This window comes from Xiphias gladius, chromosome 15, assembly GCF_016859285.1.
Source record: "Xiphias gladius isolate SHS-SW01 ecotype Sanya breed wild chromosome 15, ASM1685928v1, whole genome shotgun sequence".
NCBI lineage: Eukaryota > Metazoa > Chordata > Actinopteri > Istiophoriformes > Xiphiidae > Xiphias > Xiphias gladius.
The window spans coordinates 794,684-821,550 of NC_053414.1; the positions used below are offsets into that span (position 1 = coordinate 794,684).

Here is a 26,867-nt window from a genome sequence, read left to right on the forward strand (position 1 = left end):
GGACTCCGGCGGACGACGGCGGACTCCGGCGGACGACGGCGGACTCCGGCGGACGACGGCGGACTCCGGCGGACGACGGCGGACTCCGGCGGACGACGGCGGACTCCGGCGGACGACGGCGGACTCCGGCGGACGACGGCGGACTCCGGCGGACGACGGCGGACTCCGGCGGACGACGGCGGACTCCGGCGGACGACGGCGGACTCCGGCGGACGACGGCGGACTCCGGCGGACGACGGCGGACTCCGGCGGACGACGGCGGACTCCGGCGGACGACGGCGGACTCCGGCGGACGACGGCGGACTCCGGCGGACGACGGCGGACTCCGGCGGACGACGGCGGACTCCGGCGGACGACGGCGGACTCCGGCGGACGACGGCGGACTCCGGCGGACGACGGCGGACTCCGGCGGACGACGGCGGACTCCGGCGGACGACGGCGGACTCCGGCGGACGACGGCGGACTCCGGCGGACGACGGCGGACTCCGGCGGACGACGGCGGACTCCGGCGGACGACGGCGGACTCCGGCGGACGACGGCGGACTCCGGCGGACGACGGCGGACTCCGGCGGACGACGGCGGACTCCGGCGGACGACGGCGGACTCCGGCGGACGACGGCGGACTCCGGCGGACGACGGCGGACTCCGGCGGACGACGGCGGACTCCGGCGGACGACGGCGGACTCCGGCGGACGACGGCGGACTCCGGCGGACGACGGCGGACTCCGGCGGACGACGGCGGACTCCGGCGGACGACGGCGGACTCCGGCGGACGACGGCGGACTCCGGCGGACGACGGCGGACTCCGGCGGACGACGGCGGACTCCGGCGGACGACGGCGGACTCCGGCGGACGACGGCGGACTCCGGCGGACGACGGCGGACTCCGGCGGACGACGGCGGACTCCGGCGGACGACGGCGGACTCCGGCGGACGACGGCGGACTCCGGCGGACGACGGCGGACTCCGGCGGACGACGGCGGACTCCGGCGGACGACGGCGGACTCCGGCGGACGACGGCGGACTCCGGCGGACGACGGCGGACTCCGGCGGACGACGGCGGACTCCGGCGGACGACGGCGGACTCCGGCGGACGACGGCGGACTCCGGCGGACGACGGCGGACTCCGGCGGACGACGGCGGACTCCGGCGGACGACGGCGGACTCCGGCGGACGACGGCGGACTCCGGCGGACGACGGCGGACTCCGGCGGACGACGGCGGACTCCGGCGGACGACGGCGGACTCCGGCGGACGACGGCGGACTCCGGCGGACGACGGCGGACTCCGGCGGACGACGGCGGACTCCGGCGGACGACGGCGGACTCCGGCGGACGACGGCGGACTCCGGCGGACGACGGCGGACTCCGGCGGACGACGGCGGACTCCGGCGGACGACGGCGGACTCCGGCGGACGACGGCGGACTCCGGCGGACGACGGCGGACTCCGGCGGACGACGGCGGACTCCGGCGGACGACGGCGGACTCCGGCGGACGACGGCGGACTCCGGCGGACGACGGCGGACTCCGGCGGACGACGGCGGACTCCGGCGGACGACGGCGGACTCCGGCGGACGACGGCGGACTCCGGCGGACGACGGCGGACTCCGGCGGACGACGGCGGACTCCGGCGGACGACGGCGGACTCCGGCGGACGACGGCGGACTCCGGCGGACGACGGCGGACTCCGGCGGACGACGGCGGACTCCGGCGGACGACGGCGGACTCCGGCGGACGACGGCGGACTCCGGCGGACGACGGCGGACTCCGGCGGACGACGGCGGACTCCGGCGGACGACGGCGGACTCCGGCGGACGACGGCGGACTCCGGCGGACGACGGCGGACTCCGGCGGACGACGGCGGACTCCGGCGGACGACGGCGGACTCCGGCGGACGACGGCGGACTCCGGCGGACGACGGCGGACTCCGGCGGACGACGGCGGACTCCGGCGGACGACGGCGGACTCCGGCGGACGACGGCGGACTCCGGCGGACGACGGCGGACTCCGGCGGACGACGGCGGACTCCGGCGGACGACGGCGGACTCCGGCGGACGACGGCGGACTCCGGCGGACGACGGCGGACTCCGGCGGACGACGGCGGACTCCGGCGGACGACGGCGGACTCCGGCGGACGACGGCGGATGGATGGATGGATTGGTGGGTGGATGGGTGGGTGGATTGGTGGGTGGAAGGATGGTTGGGTGGGTGGAAGGATGGTTGGGTGGGTGGGTGGATGGATGGATGGATGGATGGATGGATGGATGGATGGATGGATTGGTGGGTGGGTGGGTGGGTGGGTGGATCGATGGATGGATCGGTGGGTGGATTGGTGGGTGGAAGGATAGTTGGGTGGGTGGGTGGATGGATGGATGGGTGGGTGGATAATCTTTTTTTATTCTTTTCATTTAGACATAAATATCTTTTATCCAAAAAGTGTGTGTGTGATATATTATTTAGTTGCACAGTTTGAATTAATGGCCTAAGTAATTACATGTGGAAATAACCTTGTGTGGCTCTTCCCAAATGGTGGTTTTTAGAGTGACCAGCAGAGGTCCCCCCTTGACGGACTACTGTTCCCCTGCCTCTGTAAAATCAGCTGCTGGCAATTTTTTCTCATATTACATGATTGGGCCTAGCCATCAGATGAGACACATCTAACGTTACAATGGCGTAATTCTAACAAAGAGTGCTCCAGCAAAATGCTAACTAACGTTGGACTGTTTCTTTGCTACCAACAAGAACTGTAAGGTAAGAAATATAAAATTTTACCATTCTTGTATTTCTTGTAAAAATATTGGTGTAACTACGTTTCTGGTCTTGCAGCTTGGGTTGTGGTCTTCTGGTGAAGAGCAAGCTTCTATAAAATGCTCTTTGGCCAAGTGGTGAGAGCTGGCATCTGATAGTAGCACTAAAGATGTTACTGTAATGTAGCCTTTACAATGATAAAGATGATCGTGAAGAGACGGTAGGGTTGACTTGAAGCTGTCTGTTCTTACAGTGTCACCAACTGCCAGTCACACACAACCTGCAGTGCATCTAAATATTATCTGGACCGTGATAAGGAGTAGGCTTGCTAGGAAGAAAAATTCTGAATGTTTACTGAAAAGTGGTGAGAAGATGAAGACTTTGGAAAGTTGTTAATTTTCACACTATTTTGCGTTTATTCTATTTAGATTTGATAAGGGAAGACTGTTCCTCGTGCTCCTAACCAGAAACACAATAAGTTCATATTTTGACATTCTAGCTCATCTTCACCTTTAAGGAGTCCAGATTGAGTTCTTTGCTGCAGAAGTCATAAAGACACTTAGTAAAATACTATAACATTACATATAGTAAGATTAACAAAGACTGGGCCAACATGATGTTAACTAACGATGGACAGCTTGTCATTGAGGTACAATTTCAGCAATTTCAGGAGAAGTGTAAGGTAAGAAAATTGTATTTATACTGTAATTATTGCGTAAAATACTGCTGTTTTGTTGCTGGTTTATGGCTTTTGTTGTGGTTTTGTTGTGAACAGAGAGCTCCATTGAAGTGCACTTACTCCATCTTCCACTCCAAGTTGAATTGAAATTAAAAATAGTTTTTGCTAAAATATCAGTATATAGGTCCTTGTACCCACCCACAAAACATATGTTGAGATATCGCTTTAATTACTGCAGACAATCCAGCTGTTAACCAGCTGGAGGCCAGTGTTGTTAGCCATTGCTTAGTCTCATCTTTGGTTCAAGCACTGGCTATATTAGTCTGTGTTATAATTTGAATCACGAAAAGACTTTAACGATTGATAAAGTCAAATTATCTGTTGCTTGAACCAGAATGAAGGGAAGAGAAGAGTATGGAGAAGGAAACGAACGGCTCATGATCCAAAGCCACCACATCATCTGTCAGACAGAGGCAGTGTTATGGCCTGGGCCTGTTTGGCTGCCAGTGGAACTGGGTCACCGGTGTTTATTGATGATGTGGCTGCTGATGGAAGTAGCAGGATGAATTCTGAAGAGTATAGTTTTATACTATCTGCTCAGATTCAGCCAAATGCTGCAAAACTGATTGGACGGTGCTTCAGAGACCAGATGGATAATGACCCAAAACATACTGAGAAAGGAACACAGGACATTCTTAAGGCAAAATATATTCTTCAATGACCAAGTCAGTCACCTGACATCAACCCAACTGAGCTTGCTTTCACTTCCTGGAGACAAAACTGAGGGCAGAAAGACCCACAAACAAGCATTAACTGAAGGTAGCTGCAGTAAAGGCCTGGCAAAGCATCTCAAGGGAGGAAACTCAGCATTTGGTGATGTCCATGGGGTCCAGACTTCAGCCAGTCATTGACTGCAAAGGGTTTTCATTAAAGTATTAAAAATAATCCTGACATTTATAATTATTTTGGATTGTTCAGTTAGTTTTGAGCCTCTGAAAATGAGGGACTATGTATAAAAATGGCTGTAATTTCTAAACGGTTAATGCAATATTTTTGTTAAACCCCTTGAATTAAAGCTGAAAGTTTAAACTTCAGTCACATCTTGATGTCTATGTTTCAAATCCATTGTGGTGGTGTACAGAGGCAGAATTATGAAAACTCTGTCACTGTCCAAATACTTATGGAACCAACTGTATATGATAAACATGTTCAGTCTTTTGTAGTTGTAGTGGCTAAGCCTGAACTTAAAGCCACTGAGGGGCTGCATTGACAGGCTAATTAATTGACGTGTTAGCTGTAGCACAGCTGCAGTGTCTAGTGAAATAACAGAGTCCAACTTCTGCTTCGTGCCTTTGATATGATATTTTTTGCCCATTGCATCTGTAGGTCTCAATACAGCCAAACATTTCACCAATGCCTCAGAGTGGTGGCTTGGCGGTAAAAGTTGTCAGTTCTCCTCTGTCTAGCGACACCTGTACCTGAGTGAAAGTTCCTACCCATATATCAAATGACCACCTGTACCTGTGTCACAGTGGTGACACCTATCTGACCAGTTTGCTTTCCTACATACACTTAATTCTGGAAATAGCTCCTACAGCTGTTATTTGTTTTGTGTTGAGTTTGAATATGGTAGACTTTATTATAACATCCTGCTGAAGTTTAACAGTGGTTGTGTTTACATTACAAGCCTTAACACTCAATTCCGATTGTTATTATTATTACTATTTTTTTTTTTTTTTACTCACATCCGATCTGACTGCGTTGATGGTTCACATTCATGTTTACAAGTGAAATGTATCTGGTTCAGGTGTGGACACCGTTGAGGTTCTAAACTGCCATGTATGTGCAGATTTAAAATGTAAGCATGTCCTCATACGGCATTCCTTAGAATGTGAGCTGCAGGACTACAAGAATAACAATAACGTCTTTTGTGCAACAGTCGCATCAGAAACACTCATGACATCGTGGAGGAGATAGCTGTTTCTAGCATACATGTCCAGGATTATTTGTTGTGGAGGTGAGCAGACAATACACTGAATGATGATGACAGGCAATATGTGCATGTACAGAGGAAAAAAAAAAAAAACATGAATTCCAATCTTACTGTTCTGACAGTGAATGCATAGCTAGATCAGATATGAATCAAAACTACGACCAAATATGCAAATATGTAAAGAATCAGATTTGATTAATTCACACTTAAATGACAAAATAAGATCCGAGTCACTCAGAGGCAAAAAAAAAATTGGATTTAGGCCACCTCAGCATGTATTGTGGAAAGAGGCGGTGCATGAATCCATCTAATGGATGCTGTGGAGTATTCTGTTGTCAAAGTTCCATCTCTACAACAAGGTTTAAATCAGCAGGAGAAACTAGCTGATGTTCAACATTCAGTCTGAGAATTGTTCTCTTCACAGCAGCAGTTATTATTGACAGAATGGTTGAACGCAGTGCAGCAGTAGTGCACCGCCTACTGGATAATGTCGCCCTCTAGTGGAGGTAAAAAGCTGCGTTCCACCGTGGAAAAAAGGCTTCCAGCAGCTTGTCAGTGTGTCAGCTTGTGTTTTTGTACAGAGACTGTGGGTTTGCTGTCACTGTGGGCTTCACAGCAGAGTCAGTCACTGCAGCAGAGGAGATGTTCATGTTGATTTGGTTTTTCTCCACTTTAATCTTCAGTCCAGGGACTGAAGCAGTTCCCACTGTTCCTCAAGCAGAGTGAGAGATGAGGAATTCTGGTGGTTTTCCTGGATATTGTCGATACCAGAAGAAATAATCACTGGCAGTTGCTTCTTTGGAGTATGTGTAGGACAGAGTAACAGTGCTGCCTTCTGAACTGAACTCTTCATTGTTGACTGGAGTCAGATCTTCACAATTGATGCCTGAAGGAAAAATAACTGTTATTTGATGATGTAAAAGTCTCAGTGAACAGTTCACATTCAGATGTTGATGGAATAAACTTTTGTTGTGTTGCATAATCTAACATACCTGTTCGAGTGGAGAGAAACAGTAGAGAAAATCCAGAATAATGCAATGACAGCGTGTTGAATACAGGTAACGTTTCCTGTTTGTGTATTGAACTCTGCTGAATCTGGAAGTTCCTCTCTCTTCTAACAGCTCAGCTCCTCCCTGAATCTCTCCGTCTCCTCTTAGATCTGTATTTTCACTTCTCTCTGTTACACTTCCTCCTGGTTAACAGACTGGTAGCAGCATTTTGTTCAAGGTTTTGGTGATTTCTTTATAGTGGGATTTATAAGACGGTAGTGGGATTTATTTAAAGGATAGATCACCTTTTCAGATTATTTTCCATCATCACCGTGCAATTTAAGTCAGCTGATAATGAACCACATGAATTATTATTTCCAGACCACGAGTTTAGCATCAGAAGTCAGCTGAGTAAGATTTAATTTCAACTTGTTTAGGAATTTGAGGGGTGAGTAAAAGGATCTTATGTTCATTAATCAACACTAGTCCAGTACAGTGTTACCATCTTTGGTCATGGAGAGACTTAAGCCTTGCTCTTCTGTTTACATTACATGTTACATAAGACACAGACTATCTGTTGGAGCTGAATCTGGGCTTAAGTTGAATTCTTCTTTAAAAGTGACATTTAAATGATAAACCCACTTACTTTTCTCATTTTCTATTACAAGGATCTTAGATCTAGAGCTATGCAATTGCAGAAAGGTCTTGAACTCCAGCACATAACATGAAATCAACCAACTTCCATAATTACTCTGTTTTAAACAAATATAGATTGATCGTCACATATTGTCAGCAAAAAAAGAAAAAGGAAACTGATGTAGTGTGTAAGGATCCAAAAGCAACATGTCCATAAAAAATAAGAGGACCTAGGACTTAACCCTGTGGTACACCACAGGATATCACAGCCTAAAAGGACAACGGAGAAATCTATTTTTATTCATATGCGATTAAGAGAAATCAAAACCCAAATCTGTGATGCCAACCAGTTTATAGAGACAGTGGACTCACACTGTGATCTGTCAACATAGGAATGAAGTATAACATAAAATATATTGACCCCCAGTTGCATATGATTACTGTTATCAGTGTTTTTGATATATTGATTATTTTTATATCAAATATGTTGTTTTCAGTATTAAAAGTGTTTCACATGTGGGCAATTGTCAATAAAGGAGAGAGAAACTCACAGAAAATATTCTCCCTACACAGGTGAATTTGAGCTCTATTAGATGTCAGAGTATTAACTGTTACACTCAGTTATTAATAATAAGCCACAAAACATTATTATCATCAGAGTTTATATCGTACGAAACAAGTTTTTTATCTTTAATTTTTCATTTTCTGTTGTTTTTATCACCAGTACATAGAATCTAGACTGGATCATAAGAATCCACTGAAGTTTAATGTCACATCTCTTTTTGGTTGCAGCACGTTGTCTTTTTGTGCTCTGCATTCTGTAAAACACCAACAAACGGTATCAGTGTGCTGTCAGAGAATCGTCTCAGTGTTGGATCGATATCAGAGAAACTGAGTTGTGTTCATACCAAGGCACATAGCAGCCAGCAGCACTGAGATGAGCAGAGGCGTCATATCTGCAGTGTTGAGTCGCTGTGAGCTACAGCAAGTATAACGAAGGCTGTGAAGTCTCTGTTTAGTCTTCATCAACACTAAGTTGGTGGACTAGAAGGAGCCTGATCACAGTGACAGGGCTCATTCACAGCCCTCTGTTACCCCCCCTACTGACAACTTTACACTCAACACAGTTTTGTACCGCTCTGCTTTCCTACCTTAACTTGTCTTGTATGAAGTCATCATTGGAAATTTGAGGTGACACGTTTCCTCTTTTACAAATAGCGCTTGACTAATTGTTGTGAACCTGCTACGCCCCCTTTAATATCTTTTATCAGAAAGATCACAGGTAAACTGAGGGTTAATATTTGATCATCATGTGACTTTTTATGTTCTTTTCAGAGTGTTTTTTCTCTTGAGGATGATTTGCCAGTTTAGTATCTGTTGGTCAAATACAAAGATGGCGGAGTTGTTGTGGAAGCTTAAATCAGCCAATGTTGAAACTTGGTAAAAACTTGAGCTGTTAAAGTTTGATTCTGCTGAGTTTTTCCTTCGATTTCAATGTCTGTAAAAATAAAGTACTGATAATTTCAGAGTTTTATTAGTTAATGCTTTAGTGTTTATTTGGGATGTAGCTCTACATGTTGCCAAGGACAGTGAACAATGGAAGCAGCTCATCGTGGCCTAATGACCCGCAGTGTATGAAGAGGATTAAGTGAGGACGTCATTGTCCATTTATTTGTTTTCCTGGTGTCTCGTGTTTGAAGCACCATCCAGTTGGTTCTTCATTGATGTGGATTTGCTGCTCATGTGAATCCTACCACACTGTTTCACTAGCAGCTGTCACCACAGTGACTCTGAGAAAACAGGAATTAGCAGACTCCATCTGATATGAAGCTGTGGGTTGAATACCACTTCCCTCCTCTTTGAAGAGTAGTCAGATATCTGTGTTCAGGTTTTTGTACAGCCTCTTCTACACTTTGTATCACTGTGTCTCTAGAGCACAGTAGTAGAGGGCTGTGTCTGCCAGGGTTAGTCTGTTTATGGTCAGTTCAGTTGATGTATCTGTTGTTTGGGATTCGTATCGATTGTTAGGAATATATTCCTGATCTCTCCCTGATTTTGCTTCTTTCCAGAGTATAAACTGAGGTGCCTGAAGGTCAGAATGATGTCTGTACCAGTAAAGATAAACATAAGTATAGGTTGTCTTATAGACACAACTGAGTTTGACAGATTCTCCTTCTCCTCCACTGACTTCATCTCTTACAGGAGAGATTGTGTCTCCAGCTATTAGTCCTGGAAAAAGTAGAGAAAATGAAGCCATGAGACTGACATTGTCCATGAGGCTGAGAGGAGAAGACAGTGGAAAATGTCACTGTACAGTTTTACTCTGTGGACAGAAACAACTCAACTGTAGCTGAGATCGTAACTGGATTATACAAAACTTCATGACAAAGACAGATTATGGTGCGTTTCCGACCATGAAGTTTTCTAGAATGGCGACAGGATATCAGGTTAATACATCAGGTTAAATGAGACACTCATTTGTTCCTAAACTCACCTATGAAGTGAGATAAAATCAAAAAGAGGTAAAGCAACATGTCTTTGGAGTTGTTGAAGCCAAACAGATGAACAATGTTCTTCCACTGCAGTAGAATGAAAAAACTAAACAGCCTCTCTGCTGCACAGCCCTTCTCCTCAACATCAAGCTGATTGAGCTTCTAGTTCCTCAAACATTTCTGCTCTGGAGACAGAAATGATCTCATTGGTTGAGGTGGACTCCAGTGGGCGGGGCCAGAGATAAACCTTTTTAGAGATTCTCTTCCTCCCAAAGTTCAGTTCAGACAGGTTATTTCAGCATCCAGAGCAGCTCTCTTGACTTTTCCTCATTCCACATCGTACAGTGAAGTAGAAGACATGAAAATAAATCCCTGTGTACTAATGATTGTGAATGAGTGAAACTACAATGTAAGAATATAATCTGTGTCATGTAATGTCAAGAGGCGACTGTTCTCTTTTTGATCTTCATTTATACGATATGAAGAAAGTTTTATTACCCAGTACTGTACCCAGTAGGTACCAGGTATTTAAATAATGTCTCTGTTCTTGTTTCTATAAATGCTGCCTCATCCACTGAGTTATCATCTCACAAAACCTCCTTATCATCAGAGTTTCATTGTTTCATGATACAGCAAACACTTCATTTCTCTGCTGCTTTTTTCTTCAGTACATAGAATCTAGACTGGATCATAAGAAACCACTGAAGTTTAACGGTGTGTGACTCCCTCTAGTGGATGTTGTGGAATATTCTGTTGTCTTTGCTCCAAAGGTTTTTGTACAGAGTTCTGGTGTTTCCTGTCACTGTGGGCCTCAAAGCACAGTAGTACACAGCAGAGTCAGTCACCTGAAGCTTCTGGATCTTCAGAGGAACTGATGTCTTGTTGAGTTCAGCATTAAATCTGTCTTTTGGGAACTCTTCAGCATTTTTTACTGTTTTTGAGAAACATTTCAACATGAACTTTGGGAAGTCATTTACTTCTTGTTTGTACCAGAACAGAGTGGGTCCCGTGCCACTGGTCTCAAATGTACAACCGAGTGTAACTGTCTCTCCTTCAGCAGCAATGACATCTCCTGTTGGCTGGATCACTCTGTCTTCTCCTTTACACTCTGGGGAAGAACAGAACATGCAGAGGAAGAGACGAATCAATGAAGATGATCAATTAAAGGAGAACAATCAGTGGTTTAAACAGTTACCTGCCCAGAGAGTCAGACACACAAAGTGCTTTAACAAGGTTACAAATGTCGGCAGAAATCATCTGCTCTGATTTTCTGTATAATAATCATTAAAAGCACTGACTCTACAGCTCAGTAACATGTTGAAGTGTTTTCAGAGGAAACGTTTTGTTCTTTCCATCTTACCAAAGAAAAGAGCAGCGAGAATAATCCACAGCCAATGTTCCATCTCTACAACAAGGTTTAAATCAGCAGGAGAAACTAGCTGATGTTCAACATTCAGTCTGAGAATTGTTCTCTTCACAGCAGCAGTTATTATTGACAGAATGGTTGAACGCAGTGAAGCAGCAGTGCACCGCCTACTGGATAATGTCGCCCTCTAGTGGAGGTAAAAAGCTGCGTTCCACCGTGGAAAAGGCTTCCAGCAGCTTGTCAGTGTGTCAGCTTGTGTTTTTGTACAGAGACTGTGGGTTTGCTGTCACTGTGGGCTTCACAGCAGAGTCAGTCACTGCAGCAGAGGAGATGTTCATGTTGATTGGGTTTTTTTCCACTTTAATCTTCAGTCCAGGGACTGAAGCAGTTCCCACTGTTCCTCAAGCAGAGTGAGAGATGAGGAACTCTGGTGGTTTTCCTGGATATTGTCGATACCAGAAGAAGTAAGCAGCAGCAGCTTTGGAGTATGTGTAGGACAGAGTAACAGTGCTGCCTTCTGAACTGAACTCTTCTTTATTGACTGTAGTCAGACCTTCACAGTTGATGCCTGAAGGAAAAATAATTGTTATTTGATGATGTAAAAGTCTCAGTGAACAGTTCACATTCAGATGTTGTAAACTTTTCTTGTGCTGCATAATCTAACATACCTGTTAGAGTGGAGAGAAACAGTAGAGAAAATCCAGAATAATGCAATGACAGCATGTTGAACACAGGTAATGTTTCTGGTTTGTGTATAGAACTCTGCTGAATCTGGAAGTTCCTCTCTCTTCTATAGGTCAGTAACAGCTCAGCTCCTCCCTGAATCTTCATGTCTCTCATAGATCTTTATTTTCCTGTTAACAGACAGGTAGCAGCAGGTTGTTTCAGCTGTAGAAATAAAAGGATGTCAGATTCTGATTCACTCAGCTGAGAGAAGTTTGGCAACACCAGCTCTCACCTTTTCATAAAGAGGCTAAAATAAAAGTCCTGCTGCCAACATAACAGGTTCTTAATGGAAGGTACAAATATTTCATATAATGTTTATGTTTTATGAGAAATTTCACCCAACAGTAACATCAAAGGAGGATCTAGGACTCAACCGTGTGGTACACCACCAGAAGTTACAACCAGAGCGGACAGAGAAACTCTTATTCAACAGGTGATAATTAAATCAATCAAGATGTGAGGCTGTGATTCCAACCAGTTTATGAAGAAGCTTGATTAAATTGTGTGATCTGTCAAATGTGGAGTTTAAACTGAGAAGGATCAGTTGATTTTACATATTATTGCTTCAAACAACCACAAATTCCACAACGATTTTCAGGTATTCAGCTGACATTCTTATCCAGAACAGCTCCTGAGAAGCTTGAACGTCTGTTTTGTATTAACACAGAAACAGTTTGTCTCTTCCTGCATTAGTCATAGTTTGGTTCCTCTCTAAATCTGTTTAATCATCATCGTTCAACCATCTTTAACAGACAGTGCCTGAAGGATCATTTATGAATCATTATATACCTTAATAGTTGGTCACTATGTAATGGTAAAGAAATACCGCACCACACTCTTTTCCAATTAACAGTCTGACCATAACGTAACATTATTTTTATTGACCCATTAAACATTTAGTTCTGGTGGAAAAAGTCAGTGAACCCTTGGATTTAATAACTGCTGGAACCTCAACAAGCTCTTCCAGTAGCTGTGGATCAGATCTGCAGAGCGTTCAGGAGGAACGTTGGACCGTTTGAATTCATTCTGTAGTATATCTAATTTGATGTTTAGAGTCATTCTCCTGCTGCGTCTCCCAACTTCTACTGAGCTTCAACTAGCGTACAGCCACCCTGGCATTATCCTGTAAGATGCCTTGATAAACCTGGGAATTCATTTTACCCTCGACGATGGTGAGTCTTCCAGGTCCAGAGGCAGAGAAAGCCCCAAATCACGATGATCCCTCCCTCGTACTTCACCGCTGGGATGATGTTTTCATGTTGGTATGCAGAGCCTTTCTTACACCATGCATAGTGCTGGGTGTTCTTCCCAAACAATTAAACCTTGGTTCAGTCCCCAAAACATTTTCCCTGTAGTGTTGTGCAGTGTCGAGCTGCTGTTTGGTAAACTTCAGGTGTGCAGTGATGTTTTTGTGGGAGAGCAGCAGCTTCGCCCGTGGTGCCCTGCCCTGGACACTGTGCTCCATGATCTGCGTATGAAAGACTCACGAACAGAGATGTCAACCCACTTCATGATTCCTGTAAGCATTTAGCTGTTACTCTGGGCCTCTTTTTTTACCTCATTGATTGATCATTCTGCTTCGTGACTTTGGAGTCATCTTGATTGGACGCCAACCCCTAGGGAGAGTAGTCACAGAACTAAAGTGTCTCTGTTTACAGACAGTTTGTCTGACTGTGGACTGATGAATGTTTAAACTCTTTGAGGTGACTCTTAAACGTCTCCAGCTTTGAACAAACCAACAATTCTTGATCCTGCGTCTTCTGAGATCTTGTTTATGAGGCCTGGTTGTATAACAAACTCAAAATGTTTGAGTCCTTTTTATGAGTCACAGTAGCTCTAACCCACACCTCCAATCTGGTCTCACTGACTGGACTCCAGGTTTCCAATTAACTTTAGTTGATGTAATTAGACGAGGGTATCACATACTTTTTCCAAGCTACACTGTGAGTGTTTGAAGGATGTTTTCGATATGGAGAAGAACAATACAATGATTTGTGTGTTACTAGTTGAAATAGATTGTGTTTGTTCACAGTTGTAACCTAGATGAAGATTTGAACACGTTTTAGGACAAATTTATACATAAATGCGGATAATTCCAAAGGCTTCGCTTACTCTTTCTTGCCAATGTAAATAACCATACAGTTTCTGTTCAGTTGAAGGACCACATTCACTGACACAAGTGAAAACTTTAACCATGGGATGTGATTCCAAGTCCATAGGTTTGCACGGCAGCAGATAGATTACATGTTCATTTAAGTCCTTGGAAATTCATAACCTTGTGTTTTCATTATGTGAAACATGACGCAATCCACTATTACTGCGGGAAAAAAATGGCTTAATGTCCATACACATCAGATTATCATGAAATACTTCTATATGATTCCAATTTCAGTTTTTCTCTGAATTACAGTTCGTCTGCTTCTTTCCACTATTCAATGTCGCACTTTGATTCCCTAAAAACATCTTTATTCAGCTGACACTTTTATCGAGAAAAGCTCACAATGCGGATGAGCTTCTAACTTTCTCTCTGACTGATCATTTTACAGGTAAATTTATCTGAAATCACAGCACAGTCGTTGTCTTTAACTTAAGTGTCTGGTGATTCTGTCAGACGACGTCCTGGTTACGAAACCAGGATTTTAGCAGCAGAGCAGCAGCTTGGAAGTGACTGCTGGTTAACATGTCGTCTCAATGGGCCACGTTTCAGTCACTGTTTCATACTTGTTCCATCGTCTGACAACAGAAACAGAAAAACATGAAAATGAGAACGGCTTCATGGGAATTCAGCTGCATTAAATTACTGTATATGTGAGCACAGACAGTAGGACAGAAGTAAACAGATAAAGGGTGATTTAACTGCTTTCCTGCCTTTACTCACATCTCCAAGAACCGGTGTGGTTTTACTGCTCTAATATTGATTTTCATACAATTACATAATTTGTTCAGGTAATAAAAAGCTACCATCTTAATACAGACCAACAAGTGACAGTTTTTACAAATGGAAGTCCTGATTGTGCGTGTTGTTATACACATGCACTTTTCTCGGTTCTTGATCCATTGTTTTCTGACGTGCAGACGTGCTGAGGTAAGCGTATTGTCTCATTTCCAGTTGCCAGCTTCCGTGTGACTGGTAGCGAGTTTTACTGCTCTGCCTCTACCCAGTTAATTTTGCTATTTTTCTTCATTACAGCAGCCAATTACCCGCTCTACGTTTAAACGTACATTAGTTCTGCTTAAGCCCTCTTAGCTCTCTCTTTCTTCTAGCGACTTCCTCGCTACTGTACAGTTGTTTACACGCTTCTACATCCACTAGTTACTTTAGCTTAGCAGTTAGCGATGGTTTCTCACTCTCCTGCTCTGTCTTGCTCGGTGTGTCACATGTTTAGTTATTCCTCTGCCTCCTTTAGCGATAATGGTACGTGTAATAAACGTAGTTTATTTGCAGTGATGGAGGCGAGGCTTAGTCAATTGGAACCATGGCTCCGCACCATGGAAACCAAATCGTTAACTGCTGCTGTTAGCCAGCCCCCGTGCTTAATGCGAGCCAACCCAGTCTAGCTCCCTCTCTCCCCGGCAGCTCCCGAGCAGCGGAAGCCAGGCGGCTGGGTGAATGTCGTAACAAGCGTAGCCCTAAGCAGAAGCCGTGGTTCACCACCAACCAGTTAACGTTTCAAACAGATACTCCCCACTCAGCGACACTCTCGCTGAGAAACCAATTCTGGTTATTGGCAGCTCTATCTTGAGAAACGTGAAGTTAGCGACATCGGCGATAGTCAAATGTATTCCCGGGGCCAGAGCGGGCGACGTTGAATCCTACTTAAAACTGCTGGCTAAGGATAAATGTAAATATAGTAAGATTGTTATTCACGTCTGTGGTAATGATACCTGATCACGCCAATCGGAGGTTACAAAAATTAATGCAGAGTCGGTGTTTACATTTCCAAAGACAATGTCGGACTCCGTAGTTTTCTCTGGGCCCCTGCCTAATCTGACCAGCAATGACATGTATAACTGCTGGCTGTCGAGGTGGTGTCCACCAAACAACGTGGGCTTTGTAGATAACTGGCGGACTTTTGGGGGAAGACCCGGTCTGATCAGGAGAGACGGCATACATCCCACTTTGGATGGAGAAGCTCTCATATCTAGAAATCTGACCGAGTTTATTAGTAGACCAAAACCATGACAACCCAGAGATGAGATCGGGAGGCAGAGTTGCAGTCTTACAGGCTTCTCTGTGCTTCCATTACAGCAGTCACCCACCCAAACCCCCATAGAGACTGTGTCTGCCCCCAACCACCTAAACTAATTAACTCAAAAAGAAACAGAAGAGGAGTTGTACACAGAAACCTCATACAAATTAAGACCACCTCTGCAGAAGTACAACAAAAGAAGGAGAATTAAATGTGGACTCTTAAACATTAGATCGCTCCAATCCAAAAGTATTAAGTAAATGATCTAGTATCAGATCATTATATTGATATATTTAGTCTCACTGAAACCTGGCTGTGTCATGATGATTTAGTTAGCCTAAATGCCTAAATTACACACTATGAGGCAGAAATGTCTTTTCTAGATGTCTGTCTGACAGTGCTGTAGCTAAATTTAAGGAACTGATTCCATCAGCACTTAATTCACTTCCGTGTTTCAATATAACAGAGGACTCCTATGCTAACTTTAGTCCCTCCCAAATTGACCATCTTGTTGATATTGCTGCAGGTTCAATGAGAATGACACTCGACTCCATTGCCCCTCTAAAAAAGAAGATAATAAAACAAAGGAGGTTAGCTCCATGGTTTAGCTCCCAAACCCGTATATTAAAGCAAACTACGCGAAAACTTGAAAGGATATGGCGTTCTACCACTTGCTTCCCACTTAGCCTGGCATGATAGTCTTAAAACATATAGGAAGGCCCTCTGTAATGCCAGAGCAGCCTATAACTCAATTTATTAGAGGAAAACAAAAACAACCCTAGGTTTCTTTTCAGCACTGTAGCCAGGCTGACAGAGAGTCATAGCTTCATTGATCCATGTATTCCTATAGCTCTCAGTAGTGACGATTTCATGAGCTTCTTTAATGATAAAATTCTAACTATTGGAGACAAAGTTCACCACCTCTGGCACCAACTTATCTTCAAACACAGGAGCCTTAGAAACAGCTGCAAAACCTGATGTATGATTAGACAGTTTCTCTCCCATCAACCTTCCCCAATAACCTCAACAATGTCTTCATCTAAACCATCAACCTGTCTCTTAGACCCCAGTCAGGTCTGACTCAGGCTGGTCTTGAACCATCCCCTAGTTATGCTGCTGTAGGCCTAGACTGACGGGTGACTTCCCATGATGCACCAAGCTCCCCTCTCCTCCTTTTCCTCTCCATCTGCACGCATTCATATGGCATCGGTGCTCGTTACTAACTTGTCTTCTCCTCTCTCTCGTAGTTTTGTCCTTTCTGGTCTCTCTCCTCTCTCCTCCTGTCGCTCTCTGCAGGTATTTCTGCCCCTGGTTCTGCAGAGTCTGGATCTGTGATTGCAAACCACCTACTGCCCCCTGCTTCAAATATTATGATTATCATCTATTATCATTAATTATAATAATATCTATTATTTAGTTTTATTATTAGTCTCATTATTGTTACACGTCTTAATGTTATACGTCTACTGTGCTATGCCCCCCCCCCATTATGAGCTGGGTTCTGTTCAAGGTTTCTACATGTTGAAAGGAGGTTTTTTCTCACCCATGTCGCCAAGTGATGGATCTCTGTAACAAGGAGTCCGGTCTAGACCTGTTCTACATGAAAGTGACCTGAGATAACCTCTGTTATGATTTGGCTCCTATATAAATAAAATTGAATTGAATTGAATTTTCTAATTTATAATACTGTGAATAAAAAGTATAACATTAAACATATTAGACTATTACATGTGATGACCACTCGAATTTACGCAAATATATTGCTTTCATCAATTCATTCCTTTTATCACATTTCGTCAGTTGGGCAGCCTCACAAATATGAATTTGAAGTCTGTTAGATGTGAGAGGATTTGCTGTTGCAATTAGTTGGGACGTCTTATTGTTAATATCAATAACATCCCACAGCACCTCATTATCATCAGAGTCTGTGTTGTATAAAACAAGCGTGCCCTCATCCTGACTTTTATTTTTAGTACCTGATTTTCTGTTTTTTGCTTTTATCACCAGTACATAGAATCTAGACTGGATCATAAGAAACCAGTGAAGTTTAACAGTGTGTGACTCCCTCTAGTGGATGTTGTTGAGTATTCTGTTGTCTTTGCTCCAAAGGTTTTTGTACAGAGTTCTGGTGTTTCCTGATGTTTTTAAAAATAATATGATGCAAAGGAATCATGTTAATAGAAAATGAGAGGACCCAGGATTGTACCCTGTGGTACCCACAAGAAATCACATCCTGAGAAAATAACAGAGAAACTTCTTTTAGAAAGATGAGAATAAAATCCATTGACACAGTCCTCCCATAAAAAAAAACCATATAAGTCGTCTGTGCAGCAGCTTATTATGACCTATAGTTGTGTTTTATCGATAGGCGACCTCTTGTGGTGGTACTAATTATAATTGGAGCAGAAGAGGAAGTCAGCTGACGCTGCATAAAGAGTGACAAAGTCCACATAGGGAAGAGGTTTAGGTGTAAGGATGGGTCCACAATCTTAACTGCGTGGTTATTATTGTGACCATGATGACAAAGGTCTTGTACACCTGCGCTGCAGGAACACTCTTTAATGAGACGCTGCTATGGTTCAAAAGGGGACCAAAAACCTATATGGTCGCTTTGGCTTGAGGACTTGTTAAATCCATCAAAGCAAGAGGAAGCTGCTGATGTGATCTATCAGCAGCTTTGATCTATGAAATATTTAATGTGACCGTACACATATAAAGATGACCTAAATATGATTATTTCAATTGTCAAATATTAGTATTTTTCAATTGTTTATTCATATTTAAAATTGTTTTTCATTTCCGCAGTTGTGAATATGTTAGAAATTCACAAAAATATTCTCCCTACACAGATGAATTTGAGCTCTATTAGATGTCAGAGTATTAACTGTTACACTCAGTTATTAATAATAAGCCACAAAACATTATTATCATCAGAGTTTATATCGTATGAAACAAGTTTTTTATCTTTAATTCTTCATTTTCTGTTGTTTTTATCACCAGTACATAGAATCTAGACTGGATCATAAGAAACCAGTGAAGTTTAACAGTGTGTGACTCCCTCTAGTGGATGTTGTGGAATATTGTGTTGTCTTTGCTCCAAAGGTTTTTGTACAGAGTTCTGGTGTTTCCTGTCACTGTGGGCTGCAGAGCACAGTAGTACACAGCAGAGTCAGTCACCTGAAGCCTCTGGATCTTCAGAGGAACTGATGTCTTGTTGAGTTCAGCATTAAATCTGTCTTTTGGGAACTCTTCAGCATTTTGTACTGTTTTTGAGAAACATTTCAACATGAACTTTGGGAAGTCATTTGCTTCTTGTTTGTACCAGAACAGAGTGGGTCCCGTGCCACTGGTCTCAAATGTACAACCGAGTGTAACTGTCTCTCCTTCAGTAGCAATGACATCTCCTGTTGGCTGGATCACTCTGTCTTCTCCTTTACACTCTGGGGAAGAACAGAACATGCAGAGGAAGAGACGAATCAATGAAGATAATTGATTAAAGGAGAACAATCAGTGGTTTAAACAGTTACCTGCCCAGAGAGTCAGACACACAAAGTGCTTTTATAAGGTTACAAATGTCGGCAGAAATGATCTGCTCTGATTTTCTGTATAATAAACATTAAAAGCACTGACTCTACAGCTCAGTAACATGTTGAAGTGTTTTCAGAGGAAACGTTTTGTTCTTTCCATCTTACCAAAGAAAAGAGCAGCGAGAATAATCCACAGCCAAAGTTCCATCTCTACAACAAGGTTTAAATCAGCAGGAGAAACCAGCCAATGTTCAACATTCAGTCTGAGAATTGTTCTCTTCACAGCAGCAGTTATTATTGACAGAATGGTTGAACGCAGTGCAGCAGTAGTGCACCGCCTACTGGATAATGTCGCCCTCTAGTGGAGGTAAAAAGCTGCGTTCCACCGTGGAAAAAAGGTTTCCAGCAGCTTGTCAGTGTGTCAGCTTGTGTTTTTGTACAGAGACTGTGAGTTTGCTGTCACTGTGGGCTTCACAGCAGAGTCAGTCACACGAGCAAGAGGAGATGTTCATGTTGATTTGGTTTTTTTTCCACTTTAATCTTCAGTCCAGGGACTGAAGCAGTTCGCACTGTTCCTCAAGCAGAGTGAGAGATGAGGAACTCTGGTGGTTTTCCTGAATATTGTCGATACCAGAAGAAATAATCACTTACAGTTACTTCTTTGGAGTATGTGTAGGACAGAGTAACAGTGCTGCCTTCTGAACTGAACTCTTCATTGTTAACTGGAGTCAGTCCCTGACAGTTGATGCCTAAAGGAAAAATAACTGTTATTTGATGATGTAAAAGTCTCAGTGAACAGTTCACATTCAGATGTTATGAACTTTTGTTGTGCTGCATAATCTAACATACCTGTTAGAGTGGAGAGAAACAGTAGAGAAAATCCAGAATAATGCAATGACAGCATGTTGAATACAGGTAATGTTTCTGGTTTGTGTATTGAACTCTGCTGAATCTGGAAGTTCCTCTCTCTTCTATAGGTCAGTAACAGCTCAGCTCCTCCCTGAATCTTCATGTCTCTCATAGATCTGTATTTTCCTGTTAACAGACTGGTAGCAGCAGTTTGTTTCAGCTGGAGACGGGACATGTTTTTCAGTCATCTTTTCAGACAGGAACTTACAGAAAGGAAATTTAAAGGATGGATCACCTTTTCAGGGTTTGCAACCACAAGAAGAACCAACCTCATTCTTCTAAAGCAGAGATGTCACTGTACAACATTAGTCTGCTGATAATCAATGAAAGCTCAATGTCACAGGTCTTATCCAGTTGAAAAGCAGAGTTCTTCAGTTTGATGGACAGTATACAACACTTCATTTGAACTGACTGAAAGAGTTTTGGGATCAAATAAAAGGAAAACAGGTTTTGACTCCATCAGCTGTACAAGCTTTTGAAACACCAGCACTTTTCAATCAAACATCTTAAGGTTTGTTGCGTAACAAAACAGTGGAAATGGATATTGTCTTTCAGTAATATCATCGAAGAGCATCATGGAGCTTAATAAGAGGACCTAGGACTGATCCCTGTGGTACACCACAAGAAAGTTCCTCCCCTGACAAAAAGCCACAGAGAAACTTGTATCACAAAGATTAAATAACAGCAACCAAGAGCTGAGTCTATGATACCATCCACTATACAGAAGATTGAATTCATGTGCAGTCAGTCAAAAACAATCCCCAATGAATGAGGAATAAAGTCAATCAAGATCCAGCCCAGAAAGACTTTTAGTCTTAGTAGTCATCCTTAGGTCATTAACATTCACAAAGGCTGTTGTCGTTGCTGTGCTTGTTGAGTGGAGACATAAGGTTTCCTTAGTGGATACTCCTCAGCAGTTATCAGCGTCTGTACATAAATAAGTAGATTAGTCATTAACTAAACTGTTCTCAGTGGATGTCTCTCTGTTCTCCCTTCCCTTTTCTTTTTGTTCCAAAAATGTACTCGCTGCCCATCAAATGAACAGCAAACACACATACAAAAAAACATAAAAACTCAACACCAACACCACCCCCCTCCAAAAAAAACAATGTATTGTATCCGATAAAACATGAAGATAAATAAATCAATAGCAGTAAACAAACTCCCAGAACACAGAAGGAAAAACAAGGACAAAAACAACCAACCAAACAATTAAATGATTTAATACTGTGTGTTCAACATACACACTATACCTGATGTTTTCATAAGGAACACAGGAGAACGTCTCATTAAACCACATTGATGCAGTTGGGGCATTACGATCTGTCCAACACAGTGCAACACATTTAATGGCTGCCATTATCACCATTCTTGGAAATGTCTTGATGGTATTAGTAAGGGCTGTAAGCTTTATCCCATAAAGGAAACAAACAAAGTTCCAAAAGTATTTTGTCTTCGATTATTGTGGTCAAGGTTTCCACAACATTTTTCCTAGAAGAAAACAAATGAATACAATTCAAGAACATATCCATAAAATGTCCTACTTCTAATTTACATCTTGGACATACTTGGGGATTCTTTGAGTTCATGAAGTGGAGGCTCTCTGGTGTCACGTATACTCTATGAATCAGATTATATTGTAATTTCCTATGTTTAATTTTTAAATTAATTAATCATCCCTCTATTTTTCTATACGAGTTCATTTCCTCAAGGCCAATTAGACTCATCAGGTTGGTATGAATATGGAAGATCAGCTCCTTCAACAATGATTTATCAACTACCAAATCCTCCAGTAGTGATAAAAGCTGAGAGTAAAATGATTCTAGACTGGATCATAAAAAAAAAAACACTGAAGTTTAACAGTGTGTGACTCCCTCTAGTGGATGTTGTGGAGTATTCTGTTGTCTTTGCTCCAAAGGTTTTTGTACAGAGTTCTGGTGTTTCCTGTCACTGTGGGCCTCAAAGCACAGTAGTACACAGCAGAGTCAGACAGCTGAAGCTTCTGGATCTTCAGAGGAACTGATCTTGAGGCGGAATTCAGAGTGGATGAAAATCTCCCTGAACTCATCGGCTGTGTTCCCTTCATCCAGATTAATGCGGCTCAGGATGAACTTGGGGCTGTTGTTTCCATCCTGTTTGTACCAGAAGAGATAATTACTCGCGGAACTGCTGTTATATAGACAGTCAAGTGTTACTGCCTCTCCTTCAGTAGCAGTCACATCTCTTTTTGGTTGCAGCACGTTGTCTTTTTGTGCTCTGCATTCTGTAAAACACCAACAAACGGTATCAGTGTGCTGTCAGAGAATCGTCTCAGTGTTGGATCGATATCAGAGAAACTGAGTTGTGTTCATACCAAGGCACATAGCAGCCAGCAGCACTGAGATGAGCAGAGGCGTCATATCTGCAGTGTTGAGTCGCTGTGAGCTACAGCAAGTATAACGAAGGCTGTGAAGTCTCTGTTTAGTCTTCATCAACACTAAGTTGGTGGACTAGAAGGAGCCTGATCACAGTGACAGGGCTCATTCACAGCCCTCTGTTACCCCCCCTACTGACAACTTTACACTCAACACAGTTTTGTACCGCTCTGCTTTCCTACCTTAACTTGTCTTGTATGAAGTCATCATTGGAAATTTGAGGTGACACGTTTCCTCTTTTACAAATAAGCGATTGACTAATTGTTGTGAACCTCCTTTAATATCTTTTATCAGAAAGATCACAGGTAAACTGAGGGTTAATATTTGATCATCATGTGACTTTTTATGTTCTTTTCAGAGTGTTTTTTCTTGAGGATGATTTGCCAGTTTAGTATCTGTTGGTCAAATGCAAAGATGGCGGAGTTGTTGTGGAAGCTTAAATCAGCCAATGTTGAAACTTGGTAAAAACTTGAGCTGTTAAAGTTTGATTCTGCTGAATTTTTCCTTCGATTTCAATGTCTGTAAAAATAAAGTACTGATGATTTCAGAGTTTTATGAGTTAATGCTTTAGTGTGTATTTGGGATGTAGCTCTACATGTTGCCAAGGACAGTGAACAATGGAAGCAGCTCATCGTGGCCTAATGACCCGCAGTGTATGAAGAGGATTAAGTGAGGACGTCATTGTCCATTTATTTGTTTTCCTGGTGTCTCGTGTTTGAAGCACCATCCAGTTGGTTCTTCATTGATGTGGATTTGCTGCTCATGTGAATCCTACCACAGTGTTTCACTAGCAGCTGTCACCACAGTGACTCTGAGAAAACAGGAATTAGCAGAGTCCATCTGATATGAAGCTGTGGGTTGAATACCACTTCCCTCCTCTTTGAAGAGTAGTCAGATATCTGTGTTCAGGTTTTTGTACAGCCTCTTCTACACTTTGTATCACTGTGTCTCTAGAGCACAGTAGTAGAGGGCTGTGTCTGCCAGGGTTAGTCTGTTTATGGTCAGTTCAGTTGATGTATCTGTTGTTTGGGATTCGTATCGATTGTTAGGAATATATTCCTCATCTCTCGCTGATTTTGCTCTTTTCCAGAGTATAAACTGAGGTGCCTGAAGGTCAGAATGATGTCTGTACCAGTTAAGATAAACATCACTACTGGTTGTCTCATAGACACATCTGAGTCTGACAGATTCTCCTTCTCTTCCACTGACTTCATTTGATTCAGGAGAGATTGTGTCTCCAGCTATTAGTCCTGGAAAAAGTAGAGAAAATGAAGCCATGAGACTGACATTGTCCATGAGGCTGAGAGGAGAAGACAGTGGAAAATGTCACTGTACAGTTTTACTCTGTGGACAGAAACAACTCAACTGTAGCTGAGATCATAACTGGATTATACAAAACTTCATGACAAAGACAGATTATGGTGCGTTTCCGACCATGAAGTTTTGTAAAATGGCGACAGGATATCAGGTTAATACATCAGGTTAAATGAGACACTCATTTGTTCCTAAACTCACCTATGAAGTGAGATAAAATCAAAAAGAGGTAAAGCAACATGTCTTTGGAGTTGTTGAAGCCAAACAGATGAACAATGTTCTTCCACTGCAGTAGAATGAAAAAACTAAACAGCCTCTCTGCTGCACAGCCCTTCTCCTCAACATCAAGCTGATTGAGCTTCTAGTTCCTCAAACATTTCTGCTCTGGAGACAGAAATGATCTCATTGGTTGAGGTGGACTCCAGTGGGCGGGGCCAGAGATAAACCTTTTTAGAGATTCTCTTCCTCCCAAAGTTCAGTTCAGACAGGTTATTTCAGCATCCAGAGCAGCTCTCTTGACTTTTCCTCATTCCACATCGTACAGTGAAGTAGAAGACATGAAAATAAATCCCTGTGTTGTGGCTGTAACCAAGCTCCCCTCTCATATTATATTATCGCCTACACACTGCACTAATGATTGTGAATGAGTGAAACTACAATGTAGGAATATAATCTGTGTCATGTAATGTCAAGAGGCGACTGTTCTCTTTTTGATCTTCATTTATACGATATGAAGAAAGTTTTATTACCCAGTACTGTACCCAGTAGGTACCAGGTATTTAAATAATGTCTCTGTTCTTGTTTCTATAAATGCTGCCTCATCCACTGAGTTATCATCTCACAAAACCTCCTTATCATCAGAGTTTAGTTGTTTCATGATACAGCAAACACTTCATTTCTCTGCTGCTTTTTTCTTCACTACAAAGAATCTAGACTGGATCATAAGAAACCAGTGAAGTTTAACAGTGTGTGACTCCCTCTAGTGGATGTTATGGAGTATTCTGTTGTCTTTGCTCCAAAGGTTTTTGTACAGAGTTCTGGTGTTTCCTGTCACTGTGGGCCTCAAAGCACAGTAGTACACAGCAGAGTCAGTCACCTGAAGCTTCTGGATCTTCAGAGGAACTGATGTCTTGTTGAGTTCAGCATTAAATCTGTCTTTTGGGAACTCTTCAGCATTTTTTACTGTTTTTGAGAAACATTTCAACATGAACTTTGGGAAGTCATTTACTTCTTGTTTGTACCAGAACAGAGTGGGTCCCGTGTCACTGGTCTCAAATTTACAACCGAGTGTAACTGTCTCTCCTTCAGTAGCAATGACATCTCCTGTTGGCTGGATCACTCTGTCTTCTCCTTTACACTCTGGGGAAGAACAGAACATGCAGAGGAAGAGACGAATCAATGAAGATGATTGATTAAAGGAGAACAATCAGTGGTTTAAACAGTTACCTGCCCAGAGAGTCAGACACACAAAGTGCTTTTACAAGGTTACAAATGTCGGCAGAAATGATCTGCTCTGATTTTCTGTATAATAATCATTAAAAGCACTGACTCTACAGCTCAGTAACATGTTGAAGTGTTTTCAGAGGAAACGTTTTGTTCTTTCCATCTTACCAAAGAAAAGAGCAGCGAGAATAATCCACAGCCAAAGTTCCATCTCTACAACAAGGTTTAAATCAGCAGGAGAAACCAGCTGATGTTCAACATTCAGTCTGAGAATTGTTCTCTTCACAGCAGCAGTTATTATTGACAGAATGGTTGAACGCAGTGCAGCAGTAGTGCACCGCCTACTGGATAATGTCGCCCTCTAGTGGAGGTAAAAAGCTGCGTTCCACCGTGGAAAAAAGGCTTCCAGCAGCTTGTCAGTGTGTCAGCTTGTGTTTTTGTACAGAGACTGTGGGTTTGCTGTCACTGTGGGCTTCACAGCAGAGTCAGTCACTGCAGCAGAGGAGATGTTCATGTTGATTTGGTTTTTCTCCACTTTAATCTTCAGTCCAGGGACTGAAGCAGTTCCCACTGTTCCTCAAGCAGAGTGAGAGATGAGGAACTCGGGTGGTTTTCCTGGATATTGTCGATACCAGAAGAAGTAAGCAGCAGCAGCTTTGGAGTATGTGTAGGACAGAGTAACAGTGCTGCCTTCTGAACTGAACTCTTCATTGTTGACTGGAGTCAGATCTTCACAGTTGACGCCTAAAGGAAGAGATGACTCTGTAACTTTATGATCAAACAGTTCATAAATCAGTGAAACTCTGTTAATGTTAAATATCTCACCTACCTCTTATTGTGACCAGAAACAAAGTCACAAACAGACTGTAGGTTGTGGCGATCAGCCAAATTATAACCACTGATGGGTTTATATTAATGACTGCACCATGTAAAAATGCTATTCTGGAAACAATAGTTGTAATGATGACTTGAAAGTCTTGTAATTTTTGCTGTTTGTGTTTGTCTGGCACAGTTATAAGACTAAATTATAGATTGCATTATTATGTCAACATAATAATCAGTGTGAGGATTTTGGCCAAGGCCTGAGTCACGTTGATAATGGGTTTTTATTCACCCACCTCCACACCCCACCAGTCCTGTCAACCAGTGATATGGCTCTGATTTACCTGCTTTCAGAGTGTCCAGCCCCGTTACCTTCCTTTATGATAAGACACACAAATCAGTGTGGCGACAGGCTCAGATGTCGGCCTCGGCTAGTAGCGGGAGTTTGGTGTGCAGAATCATACGGTTGAAACTTCTCAACAAAACCGTCAGAGAAGTCTGACGGATGATCATGGGACAAAGGCATGTTTTTCAGCTGGAGGTCCGAAACTAGGAGAACTAACAAGAATGGAGAAACCCAATGAGCTGACGAAAGCTGTGGTGGGACGGCACAACTGTGCT

The 26,867-nt window shown here is 43.5% G+C and overlaps 3 gene segments (V, D, J or C); all 3 read right to left on the minus strand.

The window, feature by feature from the left end:
- Positions 1-18,949: 18,949 nt before the first annotated feature.
- LOC120800919 lies at positions 18,950-19,579 on the minus strand (the record flags this gene model as incomplete). The annotated part of the segment is given in 2 exon segments: positions 18,950-19,257; positions 19,510-19,579. Coding segments are annotated over 2 exon segments (351 nt in total), but the record flags the coding sequence as incomplete, so codon positions are not given.
- Positions 19,580-20,848: 1,269 nt separating this feature from the next.
- LOC120800206 lies at positions 20,849-22,867 on the minus strand. The segment is given in 3 exon segments: positions 20,849-20,890; positions 22,205-22,516; positions 22,607-22,867. Coding segments are annotated over 3 exon segments (472 nt in total).
- Positions 22,868-23,911: 1,044 nt separating this feature from the next.
- On the minus strand, positions 23,912-25,675 carry LOC120800211. The segment is given in 3 exon segments: positions 23,912-23,917; positions 25,036-25,340; positions 25,593-25,675. Coding segments are annotated over 3 exon segments (354 nt in total).
- Positions 25,676-26,867: the final 1,192 nt, after the last annotated feature.